Source organism: Brienomyrus brachyistius, chromosome 4 (assembly GCF_023856365.1).
Source record: "Brienomyrus brachyistius isolate T26 chromosome 4, BBRACH_0.4, whole genome shotgun sequence".
NCBI classification, from domain to species: Eukaryota; Metazoa; Chordata; class Actinopteri; order Osteoglossiformes; family Mormyridae; genus Brienomyrus; species Brienomyrus brachyistius.
In genome coordinates, this window is record NC_064536.1 from 387352 (window position 1) to 405248 (window position 17897).

Consider the following 17897-nt stretch of genomic DNA (forward strand, 5'->3'; position numbering starts at 1 on the left):
ATTACAAACATTACTTCTCTTCCTCTGTTTAAATCTAGACTCAAAACTCACTTGTTTAAAACTGCTTATTCCATATAACCATTTTTTGAATCTGTCTTCTTATTTTGGATTGTTTTTTAAGGATTATGTTAATTATCTGCTTTTGTGTTTGTTTTATCATTTGTTGTGTACAGTGCCCTTGAGTGTCTTGAAAGGCGCTTTTAAATAAAATGTATTATTATTATTATTATTATTATTATTAATCTCACACATTTTCTCATGTCTAATTAAACCACCTGAATCACTTTTGTTCCATTTAAATTAGGTATATAATCTAAAAGCATATGTGGGTTATTTCACCCACCATCATGAAGAAGACTCTGCCAGACACTGACCTTACAGGATGCTCTTTATTTATAACAAAAGCCAAACAGCTGTGGTTGTTCATGAAATGCCTCCTGGGGGGTTGGGTGTATATTTGTGGATGTGGGGGTGTTTTGATTACCAGGTGGTTGATGGGTAATACATGCAGAAGGATATTAGCAGAGCTGTGATTCGATTTGCAGTGCAACTCCTGGATCCGCCCACTTCCCTCTAATGTCTCAATTATTATTATTAATTACTATCATTAATTAAATTGTTTTGTTGTTTATCTTAATAATATTCAGTTGGCACAGATTTTGCCATTTTGCCAAATCTTAGTATGTTAAACTCAAATTTGAAAGTTTTTACACATGACAGATAAATCATCTAAACAAAAGACAAAGTCAACTCAACTTTCATTGTTTGGAATTCTTAATATGTGTAAAAGTTTTTATACATATGAAAGATAAATTATCTGGCCAAATATTGTTTGTTAAATGATGAGGTTTTCTTCATCACATAAAACTTTGAGTTGGCCTCAAAATATAAAATCTAGTGCAGTAAGTTGCCTTGCAATATTAAATCTTAACTTTTTCTTTTTCACAATGCATGTAATAACGGATCGAGAAGCAGGGCCGGTGCTTCATGTGGCTGGACCCGGAACAGCTCTGCAATTTTCGTTACACACTGAATCAACTTTTTCCACGATCCTGAATCGGTTTTGCGCTTTAGGGAAACTGCATGAAATATGCAGGAAAGATTAACCTGAAAAAAAAAAATATTCGATGTATTCTGCACCTTCAGATACAGCTGGGAAACATCAACTGACATTTACACTGGTTTTCATTAAATCAGTTTGAGCCCCTGAAAACCTACTGCAGTTAGTAAAGCAAAAATAAATGATCTGTGATCATACTGGAGTAGAAAACAGTCATTTTTAATTTTGAGACATTGTGAGAATTTTCTCTTTCCGTAACTAAAAACAAAAATCAGTTTTTGAAGGTGAAACTGAAACCATGACAACTGTAAAAGGAGAATTTCGTCATTCGAACAGCTGACCGGCTTATAACAACAAGAAATATACCTACATAAAGCTACTTTAGCCAATCACTATTGCAAGCCAATTTTAATGAGAAAGTGTGTATGTGTATCCATCTTTCCCTTCAGATCCCGCTCCTCAAGTCTGTCGATCCGTCGCCTTCTTCCTGTTTCCCGCCTCTCCACTCATGGACTATAAATGAAGCCCCACAAACCCATCGGACAGCTTCTGCTCTAGCGTTTGCTATTTTTGTCTTGGCTTGTGATTATTGTATCTGACTGCCTGTTATGATCTGTTTTGGTTTCGGTACACTCTCTTTTGGATTGCGATTTAGATTTGGTTGTTATACTCCTGTATTTGTATTCGATATTCTGACTTATTTTCTAATTAACAGCTATTCTTTGGATTACAGATTGGATTTGTTTGCCCTGTGTAAATACTGTGTAAATACCATGTGTGTGTGTGTGTAAGGGTCATAGGGAGTGACTGCTGTTTGTTTTGTCTCTGTTTTGCGGTTAGAAAGGGTGAAGTTAGCGATTTGTCTTTTGTTTTATTCTTCTTTTGGGTTAGGGACGTTTTCGTTGATACGCATGTAGGTAGTTCACTGGGTTTTGTGTATTGTGTTCGCCTTTGTCACTCCTGAAGTTCACTTATCCCACATTTATATATCCCACATATATATAAATCTATTTCTTTTAATATCATCGCCCTGGATGTTAATTATTTCTCGACCTCCATATCCTCTACCTCCCCACTCCCTGTTCCTTACTTCTATCGCTGCTTACGCATCAACCCTAGACCGGGATGTACCAGAACTGGGGGCTCATCTAGGATAGTTCTCGCTTGGCATCGGGGATAATTTTCACGTGGGGTGTGTGTGATTAACAGTATCGGGCTGGTATACTGTAGTGTGGTGTGGCAATAGCAGATTTTGAATTGACGCACTTTACTCTGTGCCCCTCCTTGGAAAGCTTCAATGCCTGTCGAAAGACAGATCTATTACAGATCGCTGCTTTCTTTTATGTGTCGGTGCCTCGAGCTGCTTCCAAAATGGAAGTGAAAGCCCTGCTGTATGGCGATCTGGTATCTCGGGGTATATTGCCTGAGATGGGGGAGGCCGTGGGTGTTGCCCCTCAGATGGCACGGTCACCTGCTGCAGAGGCGTGTCTAACTTTGGATCAGGGGAGTATTACATCCTCACTATTCCTGTTTTGAATCTGCCCTCCCCTGACCATGGAGGACACTGACTGTGACACAGACCATCACCTCAGGCCTTGGACCAGAGGAGTATTTTCCTTTCCTTTGATTATGTTTTTATTTCCATTCCTCCACGTGACATAGAGCTTTTGTCTGTGGAGGAGCTTCACGTGGCTCTTTGATGGTTTCAGGGCGTGATTTGGTGCTGCTCGCTCTCATACTGAGACTTGCTGTAGTCCTGCCATATAGTCTACCTGTTACAAACTCCTCCATCGCCTGAAGAAAAGCACCAACTCAGCGATGTAAGCGGCTCCTGAGGACTGTTTGTTTAGTTGTGCTGAGTTGATGTGGGTTGTTTTGGACCAGAGGAGTATTACATCTGACTGCGGCCAACAAAACAAACAAAACAGTCTGACGCCTGACTTACCTGCAAAAAGAAAAAAAAGGAAAACAAAAGACAACTAATGTTATCTCCATAAACAAAAATATAAAACAGAGAATCAAAGAAAATGGCAGTCACTCCATCACACATAAGAGCAGACACTCACAGGCACCAAAACCAGGGACTGGGCTTAATCCTAATCAAAATCAGAAGCAGGGAATCGGTACACGGAAAACAGCAAATACAAAGATAGGCAACCAAACCTTCCTCAGACTTCACCTTCTCCATCATCATCACCTTCACCACTGTCATCTTTTCCATCTTCTTCTTCACAGGTTACACCTTCATCATCCTTCTCACTTTGGTAAAATGGGGTGCTCTATGTGTATGTGGGTTCATGCATTATAACTTGGCACTTTGTGTGTGCGTGAGTGTATATGCTCTAACTTGCTGCAGTGTGTATGTGTGTGTGTGTGTGTGTGTGTGTGTGTGCGCGCGCACGGTTTAATTGGGTGCTGTGTGTGTGTGCTCTACCTGGGCGCTGTTTGTGTGTATTGTTACGTGCTGTAAGGTTCAGGGGAGGGGTTGCTCTGCTGATCCTGATCGTCGCCCGTTGCTCCCTTCGACTCCGCCTGCCGGACCTGGCCGCGCCCTCGATCTTCGACGCTGCTTCCGCATCTAGTATTGAAAAAGCCGTGGTGGGAGATTAGCGGCAGCTCTGCTTTTGGTTGGTTTGTATGTGGTTTGCTTGCGTGTCGATTATTGGTGTATGACATTTTTGGTTTCCTGATTTTCGACTTTTGCTTTGCCCTTCCGTTTTGATCTCCTGCCTTCTTACTGACCCCTCTCTTTTCCTTGCCCCTCGGATACTGTGTTTCGGCTTTGGTGTTTCCTGTATGTTCGTGTCTGTTAAATGTGTAAGTAGTGACTGCCCATTAGTTTATGCGTGTGGTTTACTGTATTTTTTGGTGAGGGAGTGAGAGTTAGTTTTGTCATTTTGTTTTCCCGTTTTCTTTTCGTTTAGAATTAGCTTAGTTGAGACGTGTTCGTTAGTGCTGTTTGTTTATTGTTTTGGCCGTGTCACTCTCGAAGTCTGTTACCCTACTGTTTGTGAAAGTGTTGTGAATAAATATACAAAAGATCCCTTTGTGTTCCCTTTCCCCATCCCCTGGTTGTCTCGTTTTCCCCTCTCCTTTCCCTTTACCTTTTCTGACCGTCCTCAACCCTAGACTGAGGATCGTAACCGTATGCTGGTACTGGGTGGTGTGTGTGTGTGTGTGCATGTGTGGTCACAAAAGCTCTAACAAGGCATTGTGAATGTGTGCGTGTGTCCGTGTATGTGTATGGAGTGAAATCAGTGCCAAATATACGAGAGCGCAGATGCATAGCTAAACCGAGCAAAACGGCGTGAGATCGGGTGAATTAGGGTTTATCAGAAGGAAGACAAAACAGGACCATGGAAGAAACGCAAAACAGATGTCAATGACCGGAATGGGGAAAACACCCCTAACGCAGACTAAAATACATTGGACTACTGAAAACAACTCGAAACAGCTGAGGACAGGGAGGTTAACGAGGGGGCGTGGCACCCTAGCAGTTTCCTTAATTTAACTTAATTCGCCTCAAATAAGGCGTAGCGCTTATCCTGTGCTCTCGCCGCCTCTTAATTAACTCGGTTTTCCTTCATTCTGCGCGCTCGTATTATCTGTTTTGCTCGGTTTAGCTATACATCTGCACTCGTATATTTGACACTGATCTCACTCCATAGCTCGGATCTCGAAAAAGCAGACAGCGGAGGGGGGAGAAGAAACCACCTGCAGGAAGAGATTTGATGCTGCCCCAACTGGTGCCATTATACCATTATAAAATAGTCGCGGTACACAATATACAATATGTTACGCGGTAGTGCAAATGTAATAAGTAATTGTTACATTAATCATTTGTTAACCATGTATTTGCAGTGATTCAATGACAATACGTCAATGTGTTAATCAATCAATGTAACACCCAAACATTAACAATGATTAAATGTCAATAGTCAATATCTATATACATATCTCAAGTACAGTCTAGAAGGCGAGACAGATTCCGGTAAAATGAGCAAAATGGGTGGATTTCACCCCGCTACCAAGATAAACCAATAGAGCAGGAGAATTGTGTTTCTTATACGTTTTGTTTTGTTGGTGTTTTGTGACCAATCAGGACTTAGAAGTCCTTATTGGGAATTGTGACTTATGGTTTATCAACTGGATGCTCTGTGTGCTCCGGGTGACTTGCTACCGAGTGGCAGAGTGTGACGGGAGCGCTTTGCTGGATTAATTGCTTGAATAAAAAAGATTACTTTACTCACCCACTGAGAGATCCAGACTTTTATTCTAAGTAACTCTCTGTATTATCCAAGTAACTCTCTGGGTTGATTTATAATTCTTTTACCACACTGGGCGCTGTTGGTTAGGCTTACATTACCATTCTTCAGGTCCCCATAAAGATCTGTAAATGCAATCAAAAGAGTAAAAATGTCTCGCATTTTGTTTGGTCACTTATGGGTAAGGTTAGGGCTGGGTAGGGGTTAAGGTCATATGGTCATTAGATTTTTCCGCATCAGAATGACTGGAGAGTCCCCACAAAGATATAAATACAAACCTGTGTGTGTGATCTATCCGGATGTTTGTGTGTGTGTGTGTGTGTGTGTGTGTGTGTTTGTGTGTGTCTGTATGTCACGTTTCGCTGGTGAGCGGGTAATGCGCACGGGCAGGCGAGCGAGCAGGAAGCAGGCAAGGAGCCGCAAGTCGGGGAAAACTGGGGATTTATTAAAGAACAGGAGGGGCAGGACAGAACAGCAGCTCGAACATCGACTAACATCAATGACGGACAAAGAACTAAGGCAAGACACGGACTGAAATAGACAAGACTGGGCAAAATTAATCAGATGCTAGATCGGGGAAGCATACGTGGATAATCAGGGGGCGTGGCACACACGAGGATCGTCCGAACTGGGCATGACAATATCCATCCATCCATTTTCCAAACCGCTTATCCTACTGGGACGTGGGGGGTCCGGAGCCTATCCCGCAAGCAATGGGCACGAGGCAGGGAACAACCCAGGATGGGTTCACTCACACACGCATTCCTACGGGATATTTAGCAAGTCCAATTAGCCTCAGCATATTTTTGGACTGTGGGGGGAAACCGGAGTACCCGGAGGAAACCCCACGACGACATGGGGAGAACATGCAAACTCCACACACATGTAACCCAGGCGGAGACTTGAACCGGGGTCCCAGAGGTGTGTGGCAACAGTGCTAACAACTGCACCACCATGCCGCCCAGGGACGGATTACGGACCGGGCCAGCGGGGCCCCTGCCCAGGGGCCCTTGGGGTGCAGGGGGCCCATGAGGCCCCTAGCCCAAAACAATTTTCAACGCTTATCAACAATGTATTTTCGTTTGTCTATTTTAGAGGGCCTACATTCTTTGATCCTCTGCCTACAAGGGCTCCTGACCCTATAGGGAGGGCATTTGGCTGCCAAGGGCCCTTGAATTGTGGTGGTTGTGGTGGTGGTGCTGGTGGTGGGGGGCGCCCTAGCGAACGTTTTGCCCAGGGGCCCACACAACCCATAATCCATCCCTGATGCCGCCCCATATATAAATATATATATAGTACCTTTAGTATAGTACTTTAATCTTATTTTAATTAATAATTATTAAAACAAATGTAATTACTTAATAAAATAAATTAATAATAATTTTATTTACTTTAATCCACTGAACCAGGGCAGTAACTGAATCTAATCATATTTTCCTATGTTTTTTGTTTCTGTTATGTCTCCAATTAAATGGTTATTATATACATTGATTTATTGTAATTATGTTAGTTATGTTCAGCTGCAGCAGTAAAGTGAATTTAACTTAATCCAGCAGACTGTGGTTTCATTATGTTACTCAGTCATGCTTTGGGTGTCGCTGAAGCAGGACATTAATAGGACAGAACAGAAAGACTTTATTGTTATTGTACAGGGAGGAAATACAGTAAATAGGCATAAATATATAAAATGTACATATACAGGGGAGGGGGAAAGCCCCCCCCCACTCATCAGGATTACATTTAGTTACATTTTAGTCAGAGAGAAAATCTGTTATTTTTCATGTTTATTCAGCTCGCTGAACACAGGCATTTATTTTTGTCAAACGTATACATTTCAGAGTAAAAAGGATTATAAAGGTTAAAAAGCAGAGATTTGACTTTATTGCCAGGAGAATCAGCAACACATCACAGCGACACTGAGGAGTTTTTATAAATCCCAAACCCTGGATAGAGGGGTTCAATGAATAAGGAGGTGAATCTGTGTAGTAGGGTCAGTCCATCAGAAGAGACTCTGTAGAAGGACAGAACACCAGCCCTCCAGTCCAGATACACTCCTACTCTGTGGGGGCTTGAGGGCCGTATGGGTATGGAAGTCTGTATATTATTGTGTAGGACAGAGTATCTGTCAGGATAACACCACAGACTCCATGACTTGTCATTGGCTCCAAGCACACAGTCATCACCGTCTCCTTTCCTCCTGATCCCTTTATAAGTGACTCCTATATCAGCTTCATCTCCATCCCACTCAGCCTCCCAGTAACAGCGGCCAGTCAGACTCTCTCTGCATAAAACTTGAGCACAGTGGTCAAATCTCTCTGGATGATCAGGATATGGCTGCTCCGCCCCCCATGTCACCTTCCTGTTCCCCCCTGACAGAGACAGCTCTCTGTTTGCTGTGTTGGGGTCCAGCGTCAGCTGGCAGGAGTCTGTAGGCAGGAGGAAGAATTATTAATACCATCAGGCCGCCTGTACTTTATGTTTCTGTACAATATAAAAACAGCGCAGCTTCCCCGAACGAAGCGGGAACCGAAGTTTATTAAACAGCTCAGGAAATGTCGGACGGCGCGCGACGCCGGCGGGAAGAGCCGCCAAAATGCGGCGCGAGCTAAACTAACAGCGTAATTACGGGTAAATAAAATTTAAAACACTCACTAAAAGTGAGTGTCTTTACTTTAAAATATAACCTTCCTTCGAACCGCACGCCTCTTCACAGCAGCGCTGCCCGCGGACTGAGAGTCCGGCATCGGCGCCGGTTTAGAAGGAGGGCAGACAAATGGCACCGTTGTAACTCAACTTTTTTTTGGTTCTGAAAACATTTGTGCAAATTTGTAATTTAATTTGTCCTCCACGAATAGTATGTGCCCTGAATATTTAGCTGAATGACTCTGAATGTGATGAATTGCACCTGCTGACAGACATTCTGTTAATTTTTTTGTTGTTCAACTTTCTCAAAGTGTCTTCGCCCGATCTGACTTGTTTGCGAGTGTCACGTCCCTGTCTAGGGTCAGGGCAAATGACAAAAGGGTCCCTGTCACGCTAATAACCAGCCGCAAACAAAAAACGGTCAATGTCCTTGGTCTGTTTTTACCTCCAGTTATTTATTCACAAAGCAAAAGTAGCCCAGACACCAAGTTAGCACTACTGGTCGTGGCTATCACCGGACAGCCACGGGCAGTATCATATGAAAACAAATGCTGCTGTGCTCCAAGAGATTCCCGTCCAGCAAGCCAGCCCGCTTTAAAAACGCCGCGACGGCTAGACGGCCAACCGGAACAACAGGCTGAGTCATCAATCCTGCAATCCGGTCCTGACGTGTCTGCCTGTTAGAAGAGAATAAAAAGAACACACACGAAGAGCACAGAGCATCCCCACTCTCGTCCCAAACCATGCAGGACGTAACACCCTCACCAACAAATATAGCATCCTATGCAAACTAGCTCAAACATCTACGCGATAACGCATCCGCCAAAACATCATGCGAGATAAAAACGTTAATGGGTTATGATCCATAAAAACCAAGACAGGAAGCGAGGTGGAGCCCACATATACTTCAAAATACTTCAGTGCAAGCAGCAGAGCCAATGTCTCCTTAACCCGTAACAAACAGGGTGGTCTAGACCACTACTGTCCTCTTGTAAGAGCACTGCACCGGCTCCAGTGGCACTGGCATCTACTTCCTGCTTGAATGGGCGTTTAAAATCAGGACCTGAAAGAACAGGGGCACCACACAGAATAGCTTTTATACCCTCAAAAGCAGTCTGGCAATCATTAGTTCACTCAAAAGTGCTAGATGCACCAAGCAAGTTCGTAAAACCACATCAGAAAAACTCCTGCAAAACCCACCGTAGTCTCCAGCCATCTCTTTTCGTAGTAGGAACAACAAAATCAGCCACGGCCTGGATTTTAGCCAAAACAGGGCGAACTTCGCTGTGACCAACCTGCTTCCCTAAATAGGAAACAGTGGCTTTTCCAAATTCACACTTAGCCAGATTTAGAGTAAGGCATGCAGTTTCCAGCCGAGAAAAGACCACCAAAAAGATCCGTAACATGTTCTTCTCAAGTGGAGGAATAAATCACGATATCATCAAGATATGCTTCACAGCGAGGAACCCCAGACAAAACTATATACATTAGCTGCTGAAACGTGGCATGTGCATTTTTAAGCCCAAAAGCCATAACCGAATACTGCACAAAGTTGTCAGGTGTGACAAAAGCAGAAATTTCAGCTGCTCGAGGTGTTAACGGTACTTGCCAATAGCCTTTAAGCAAGTCCAATTTAGTCACAAAGCGAGCTGAACCCACCTTGTCCACACAGTCCTCCATGCAAGGCAATGGAAATGAACCGGATTTAGTGACGTGCATTAACTTTACGGTAATCAGTACAAAATCTATAAGCTCTATCTGGCTTTGGAACCAACAGACACGGAGAACTCCAGGCACTGGAACTAGGCCCAGCAAAACCATTTTCCACAAGATAATGAACCCCGGACTGCATCACAGCGTGTTTTGTAGGATTCACACGATACGCATGCTGCTTAATTGGAGCATGACCACAAACATCAATGTTGTGACTAATAACATTGCGAGGGGACATCCCTAAATAACGGTAAGTGTAAACGATTTACCCAAATGATCTCCTCTCGAGGATTTACTGACAAATACGACAAATGTTCATTCAGTTTTCCCAAAATGTTAGAATTTGGCAAACGCCCCCCAGTAACTCGAACGTAACACAAACGAAAACCATCCTCCTCCAGACAATATAAAGTCGGCCTCACGGCAGCAAAAGCCACAAGTACAGCGGAGGCCAAATACGTCTTGAACTCTCGTGTAACATAAGGCTTCAACATATTGATGTGGCAAACACGAGTTTTCCGCCTGCGATCCGGTGTACTTATGACATAATCAGTCTCACTTAATTTAGACTGCATTACATAAGGACCGGAAAATTTCGTCTGCAACGCATAAAGTTTTTAAACTTTAATGCACACAAAACCGAGGTTCTAGTCTTTCAGCCTAGTTCTGCCTGTCATGCATATGTAGACCTAGGCGCCCTAGAACCATATGTGAAAGACACAGCCAAAACCAGAATGCGAAGGCGTGAGCATATTACACCTGTGCTCTCAGCCCTTCATTGGCTCCCTGTCCATTATAGGATTCATTTAAAAATTCTTTTATTCATTTTCAAATCTGTACATGGTCTGGCGCCTTCATATATATCGGGTCTATTGAAAGTTCATACACCATCCAGGGCTTTTAGGTCAGCTGACCAACTCCGCCTAGTCATTCCTCCCTCTAGACTAACAAGCAGAGGTGATCGGGCCTTTGCAGTGATTGCAGCTAAGCTCTGGAACGCACTGCCACTGCACATATGCCTGGCCACTGCACATACGCCTGGCTCCTTTGTTGGCTGTTTTTAAATCTCGTTTTAAAACTAATTTTTATGTCCTGGCATTCAATTCAGCGTGAATGTGTTATTTATTTATTTATTAATTAATTTTTAAATTTTATTTTTGTATGTTCTGTTTGTCTATCAGGTCATATTTCCTAGCTTCTCCAGCACTTTGGTCAGCTGTTATTGCTGTTTTTAAAGTATTTTATAAATAAATGTGACTTGACGCATCACAACAATTGCATGAATACAATAAAAAAATCTGTACATGGTCTGGCGCCTTCATATATATCGGGTCTATTGAAAGTTCATACACCATCCAGGGCTTTTAGGTCAGCTGACCAACTCCGCCTAGTCATTCCTCCCTCTAGACTAACAAGCAGAGGTGATCGGGCCTTTGCAGTGATTGCAGCTAAGCTCTGGAACGCACTGCCACTGCACATACGCCTGGCCACTGCACATACGCCTGGCTCCTTTGTTGGCTGTTTTTAAATCTCGTTTTAAAACTAATTTTTATGTCCTGGCATTCAATTCAGCGTGAATGTGTTATTTATTTATTTATTAATTAATTTTTAAATTTTATTTTTGTATGTTCTGTTTGTCTATCAGGTCATATTTCCTAGCTTCTCCAGCACTTTGGTCAGCTGTTATTGCTGTTTTTAAAGTATTTTATAAATAAATGTGACTTGACGCATCACAACAATTGCATGAATACAATAAAAAAATTGTATTATTGGTATTATTGCTAAAAACATGCAAACATACTTACATCTCTGTACGCCTGGTCTGGTCCTGCACTCTCCACCGTGATCCACACTATAGGAGAAGCAGAATGACATAGTACTGCTGTATCCATTTATTTATTGGTGCCTCTTCTTCACATACATGCATAAGTATCTGTAGCGTGTCAGACACAAACTCTGTACTCACTTCAGCTTCTCCAGTTTACAGCTGGGATCCTCCAGTACAGCAGAGAGCAGCTTCACTCCTGAGTCTCCTGGGTGATTGTAGCTCAGGTCCAGCTCTCTCAGGTGTGAGGGGTTTGACCTCAGAGCTGAAGCCAGGGAAGAACAGCCTTCTTCTGTGACTCTACAGCCTGACAGCCTGCAGAGAGACAGACAAAAACTCTCCAACAAATAATATCATCTCACCATTAAAAGTACTACTTTTAAGCAAGTATGTCTGCTCTAATAAATATTTCAATACTTGCAGTTTATAGCATGGAATACTGAGTAATACTGACCTCAGTATCTCCCATTTACAGTGTAGAATACTATCTTAGTTATAGTAAAGTGGCCTGTGGTTTAACCTGTGTGCCAGTTGCAGTGTCATCATGAAATACCAGTTTACTATTTGACGGGACAAATATGACTGACATCAGTATCACCAGTTTACAGTGTGGGATACCTAGTAATACTGACCCTAGTATCTCCAGTTTACATTGTAATTCCCCCAGCCCAGCAGAGAGCAGCTTCACTCCTGAATCCTGCAGGTCATTGTCACTCAGGTCCAGCTCTCTCAGGGGTGAGGAGTTTGATCTGAGAGCTGAAGCCAGCACCTCACAGCATTTCTCTGTGAGATCACAGCGGTTCAGCCTGCAAAAGGAGCAGTGTTATTATACACACAGAGACCAGTATATATCCTACACATCAGTAATCACAGTGATACGAAATATCCAATCAAACTTCTTTTCAGCCTAATAAGAGGCAGAGAATACAGTTCAAAGAGAATTAGTGGCTAAACACAACACAAAATTAAATCACCACAGTAGGAAAAGTGATTAAATATGGTACATTTTTAATGCTGGCCAGTCCTCTGATGGTCATCATATTCCCTGTCATGAACAATACATTGAACATTTTCAATTCAAAGCACAAATATCCTGAAAGGTTTTGTGTGCAGAATATTCAGGAACTGGATCAATCTACTCAGATGAGCAGCTGTTGGAACAACACAGGATCTCCTGTGAGTTTACTGTGTATTTTGGTTATCAAAATAGTTTTTCATTATTTTCAAAAATTATTTTCACGTACAGAGAAAAGTATACGATCCTCGGTTTAATGTCATATCCCGTTTTATCAAAAAAGGACGTGAGTTTTTTTAAATACAATCCCCTTTCTCTGCTCTAGCTTTGGATGGTGGAGGCACAGACAGGCACTTCTTACAGGAGAACCCAACATAGTGATTGAACAAAACTTTTTCTTTTTTTTTACTTTAATTTGAAGATTACATTGCGGTTAGAAGGTCGCTTACCTTATAGTTGTAATCCCCTTTTTGTCCGTTTTTGATAACTCCAATTGTTTTTTTGGTTGTTGTTCTGGAACATTGTACCCCAGTTGGATAGCGAGTCAGTCCCGATAGATCCCAAAGCATCACTGGATATGACATACGGACCTACTTCCAGATATGATTTTGTTTCTATTTTTTCTTTATCTTTTCCAATAATCACCCGTGTGCTGAATTTCGCTAATTTTGTTGGTGTTACTTTATTATCAACTGAACCGACATTTGCATACACGTATGCAATTTTCGTTGTTACCTATTTATTTATTTACTTATTTATTTTTCGAGCTATAATTCGTATGGTCATTCTGCGAATCCTTTTGTTTATTACTTGAATGGTTATTATTTCAAGGATGGTCGTTTGATTTTATACATGGCATTAAATATTTATATGTTTTTGGTGAATTGTATAATAAATAGCTCATTACACTCGAAATTTAAAAGAAAGCAAGTCTCAGATGTGTACAATTGTACCTCACATTGGGGTATAAAGTGCTACATTCTATATGTGTTATATTGCATTATCTTCCAGAGCCGGTTTGAATGAGGGCATGAGTGTGAATATGCTCTAAAATCTACTCAGTCACAGTTTAATTAATATATATCAGTTATTCTGTTGTTTCAATGTCCATGAAACTCTGTATTCAACTCCAAGATTTTTAATGCATCGCTATTTAATGATCTTAAAGGGCTGAGACTGAGACTCTGTAATATCTGCATAAGTATTTCCATAAAGCTCTGAGCAGCGCTGTGACTCAGTGATCAGCACTACAGCCGACCATCTAGGGTGTCGGGTTCAGTTCCTTAAAGGGCCAGTTACCCTGAGACTCTTTAATATCTGCATAAGTATTTCCATAAAGCTCTGAGCAGCACTGTGGCTCAGTGATCAGTACTACAGCCGACCATCTAGGGTGTCGGGTTCAGTTCCTTAAAGGGCCAGTTACCCTGAGACTCTTTAATATCTGCATAAGTATTTCCATAAAGCTCTGAGCAGCGCTGTGACTCAATGATCAGCACTACAGCCGACCATCTAGGGTGTCAGGTTTGGTTCCTGCCTGGGATATATATGTGTGTGTGTGAGTGTTTATGTGGGATTTGAATGATGTCCAGAGGAGTTTATGCTTTTTAAATGACACCTGAATTCCTGATCCTGTCAGTGAAATCATTTTTTCTGTATTGCTCTACCTGGGAACTTATAACATCACCAATACCCTAATTGCAGGACTACCAATCCTTTCAGATATGCTTTTAAAAGGAACATTCATTTAAAAGACATATTTATGAACAGTGATACTTCATTTATCCCCATGGGGAAATTGTCTTTTCACCTCCCATTATACTCCATGAGACACACAGACACACACAGGTGAGAGGAAGTTTGGGGTCACAGCACAGGGTCGGCCAGCATCCAGCACCCCTGCAGTTATTGGCATTAAGGGATTTGCTCAAGGGCCCAGTGATGACATCACTCTGCCGGCCAGGAGATCTGAACCAGTGACCTTCTACTCACAGGCACAGAGTTCGAACATTCTGTGAAATTCTGGCTCTTGGCAGTTTGTCACACAAAGGACGGTCATAGAAAACCTGTCAGTTTACTACATCACTAACTTCAGTCAATATAAAATCTGGCTTCCAGACTGTCATGGTGAAAAAATAAATCCAGCCTCATGATTAATCCACAGGGGAAATAAATGGTATATTTTCATTATATACATTAAACAATGTTAATATATAACAGCCCGACTGGAGGTGTTGTTATTGGTGGGAAAACACACAGTTTCTTTGTACATGTACTGTAACAATAAAGATACAGACAGTCCTCTACTTACGAATGACATACGTTCCAAACGGCCGTTCATAACTTGAAATGTTCGTAAGTGGTTATTCAACATCATTGTAAGGGTATACGTAATAACAAAGAACTAGGATGCTGGGAGTACGCACGCTACGCTGCTGTGCGGCGGGAGTAGCAGCTAGAAGTTGAACAGGGCAGAATTAGCACTGCAATTGGTGCTGCAGACAGGAAATGGGAGCCCAATGAACATAATTTGGACTTACAGTCCCTCTTTGTTTGTATGTCTGAAAGTTTGTAAGTTGAAAGTTCGTAAGTAGAGGAGCGTCTGTATTATGTTCCATTCGCTCCTCAACCAGGAGCAGCTGTGGCCAGCAGAGGCCGCCAGTGAGCAGCCAGAGACAGCAGTCATACAGAAGCTCCCAGCTCTGGGCTCCACCACATGAACACGCCTGCTGACAATAACACTCACATACCACTTATACACCCTGTGGATAAAGAGCCCTCACTGTTTCTATAGCAGGTTAGGATGCTGTGCCTGTGATCAGAAGGCAGACTGGATGGGAACGGAAACCTCACTTTTTTATTTGTTATTACATCACTACCTTCAGTCATTATAAAGTCTGTGATCCAGATTAGCTACTGCTATAGAAACAGCTGTAGCCGAGATTATCGAAATAATAATATTCTTCAGACATTTCAGGGGCGGCATGGTGGTGCAGTGGTTAGCACTGTTGCCTCAGACCCTCTGAATCTCTGCCAGGGTTACATGTGTGTGGAGTTTGCATGTTCTCCCCATGTCGTCGTGGGGTTTCCTCCGGGTACTCCGGTTTCCCCCCAAAAACATGCTGAGGCTAATTGGAGTTGCTAAATTGCCTGTAGGTATGCATGTGTGAGTGAATGGTGTGTGAGTGTGCCCTGTGATGGGCTGGACCCCCATCCTAGGTAGTTCCCTGCCTTGTGCCCATTGCTTCCGGGATAGGCTCCGGACACCCCATGACCGAGTAAGATAAGCGGTTTAGAAAATGGATGGATGGATCAGACATTTCAAACAATATTCATGTATTACTGCCAGACCAGACATGATTTCCCATCCCCACATCACTTACAGAGCCCTCCTGGAGTTCTTGACCACAGGCAGCAGCCTCCAGTGCTCTTGATCTGATCTGATGTATTTCTTCAGATCAAACACATCCAGCTCCTCATCTGACATCAGCATCACAAAGGCCAGAGCTGAGTACTGTGCAGGTGAGAGGTCTTCTGCTGAAAGATGCCCTGAATGAAGGTATCTATGTACCTCCTCTACTAAAGAATTGTCACCCAGTTCAGTCAGACAGTGGAACAGATTTATGGTCCTTTCTGGAGATAAATTCTCCTGTATTTTCTCCCTGATGTATTTGGCTGTTTTCCTTACGTTATGAGAGCTGATTCCTGTCTGTCCAAGTAGCCATTTTAAGAATCTTATTAATGTGGTATGTGAGCTGATTCTTGTCTGTCCCAGTAGCCTTTGTAACAGAGTCTTACTGGAGTCTGTTGAGAGGCCCAGGAGGAAGCGGAGGTAGAGGTCCAAGTGTCCATTCTTGCTCTTTAAGGCCTGATCCACTGCAGTCTTTAGCAGGTCAGCTGATGAGTTTGACAGAAACACATATAAAGCAGCGAGATACTCCTGGATGCTCAGATGCACAAAGCAGTACACCTTCTCCTCATACAACCCATATTCCTCTTTAAAGACTTCTGTGCACACTCCAGAGTAAACTGAAACTTCAGTGACATCAATGCCATTCTCTGTCAGATCTTGCTCATAAAATATGAGATTGCCTTTCTCAAGGTTGTCAAAAGCCAATTTACCAAGTTTCAAAAGGAATTCCTTGTTGTATTCCTTAAGCTTGATTTCATCGTTTTTCATATACTTCTCATGTTTTAAACTGGACTGAAAGATCAGGAAGTGTGTGTACATTTCAGTCAGAGTCCCTGGAATTTCTCCCCTGTCAGTCTCACTAAAAAGCCTCTTAAGCACAGTGGCTGAAATCCAGCAGAACACAGGTATGTGGCACATGATGAAGAGGCTCCTTGATGATTTCACATGTGTGATAATCCTGCTGGCCAGGCTCTGATCACTGAATCTCCTCCTGAAATACTCCTCCTTCTGGGCATCACTGAACCCTCGTATCTCTGTCACCCGGTGGAGGCACTCAGGAGGTATCTGATTGGCTGCTGCTGGCCGGGAGGTTATCCAGAGGAGAGCAGATGGAAGGAGATTTCCAATAATGAGGTTAGTAAACAGCACATCAAGTGACATTTTCTTTGTTACATCAAACCAGCTCTCATTGTTCTGAAAATCCAGAGGAAGGCGACACTCATCCAGACCATCAAAGATGAACAAGACTTTGTACCTAAACAGCTCAGTGGATTCAAGTGATTTTAGTTCTGGGACAAAGCGGTGAAGCAGTTCAATCAGACTGTATTCATCCTTAATCAAATTCAGGTCCCGGAAAGGAAGAGCAAATATGAAGTGAACATCCTGGTTTGCGTTTCCTTCTGCCCAGTCGAGAATAAATTTCTGCACAGAGACTGTTTTCCCGATACCTGCCACCCCTTTAGTGAGTACAGTTCTGATAGGTGTCTCATGCCCACATAAGGGTTTAAATATATCATTGCACTTGACTGTAGTATCTTCTGTTTGCCTTTTCTTGGATGCTGTTTCAATCTGTCTCACTTCATGTTCATCATTGACTTCTCCAGTCCCACCTTCAGTTATGTAGAGTTCTGTGTAAATCTCATTGAGAAGTGTTGGCTGTCCTCCCTTAGCTTTCCCTTCAAATACACGCTCACATTTCTGCTTCAGGTTACATTTCATCGTGCTGGACATGAGCTCCCCTGAAGAAAAATGAGAGGAAAATTTCCAAGATGATCCTGACCAGTGATCAAAAACCAAGTTTCCAATCAAAATATGAGACTTTTAGCATTTTCAGTTTTTTCGATAGCATTCACAGAAGTTTGTAAATTTCTAAACACAAAGTAAACAGCAAGAGAAATTACAGCTGGCTGGCAAAACCTCATTCAATGTGTAACCCTAACCCCTACCCAGCACTAACCTTAACCACA

At 42.5% G+C, this 17897-nt stretch overlaps 1 protein-coding gene across 1 annotated transcript in view; it reads right to left on the reverse strand.

Annotated features, from left to right (window-relative positions):
* Positions 1-17897, reverse strand: part of LOC125740684 (NACHT, LRR and PYD domains-containing protein 3-like) — a 172162-nt gene that overhangs the window by 143143 nt on the left and 11122 nt on the right. Inside the window, exons 6-8 of the mRNA XM_049012163.1 lie at positions 15902-17669; positions 12139-12312; positions 11648-11821 (exon numbers count right to left, since the gene is read on the reverse strand). Of these exons, the coding sequence (XP_048868120.1) occupies positions 11648-11821; positions 12139-12312; positions 15902-17669 (2116 nt within the window). The remainder of the gene's footprint in view (positions 1-11647; positions 11822-12138; positions 12313-15901; positions 17670-17897) is intronic.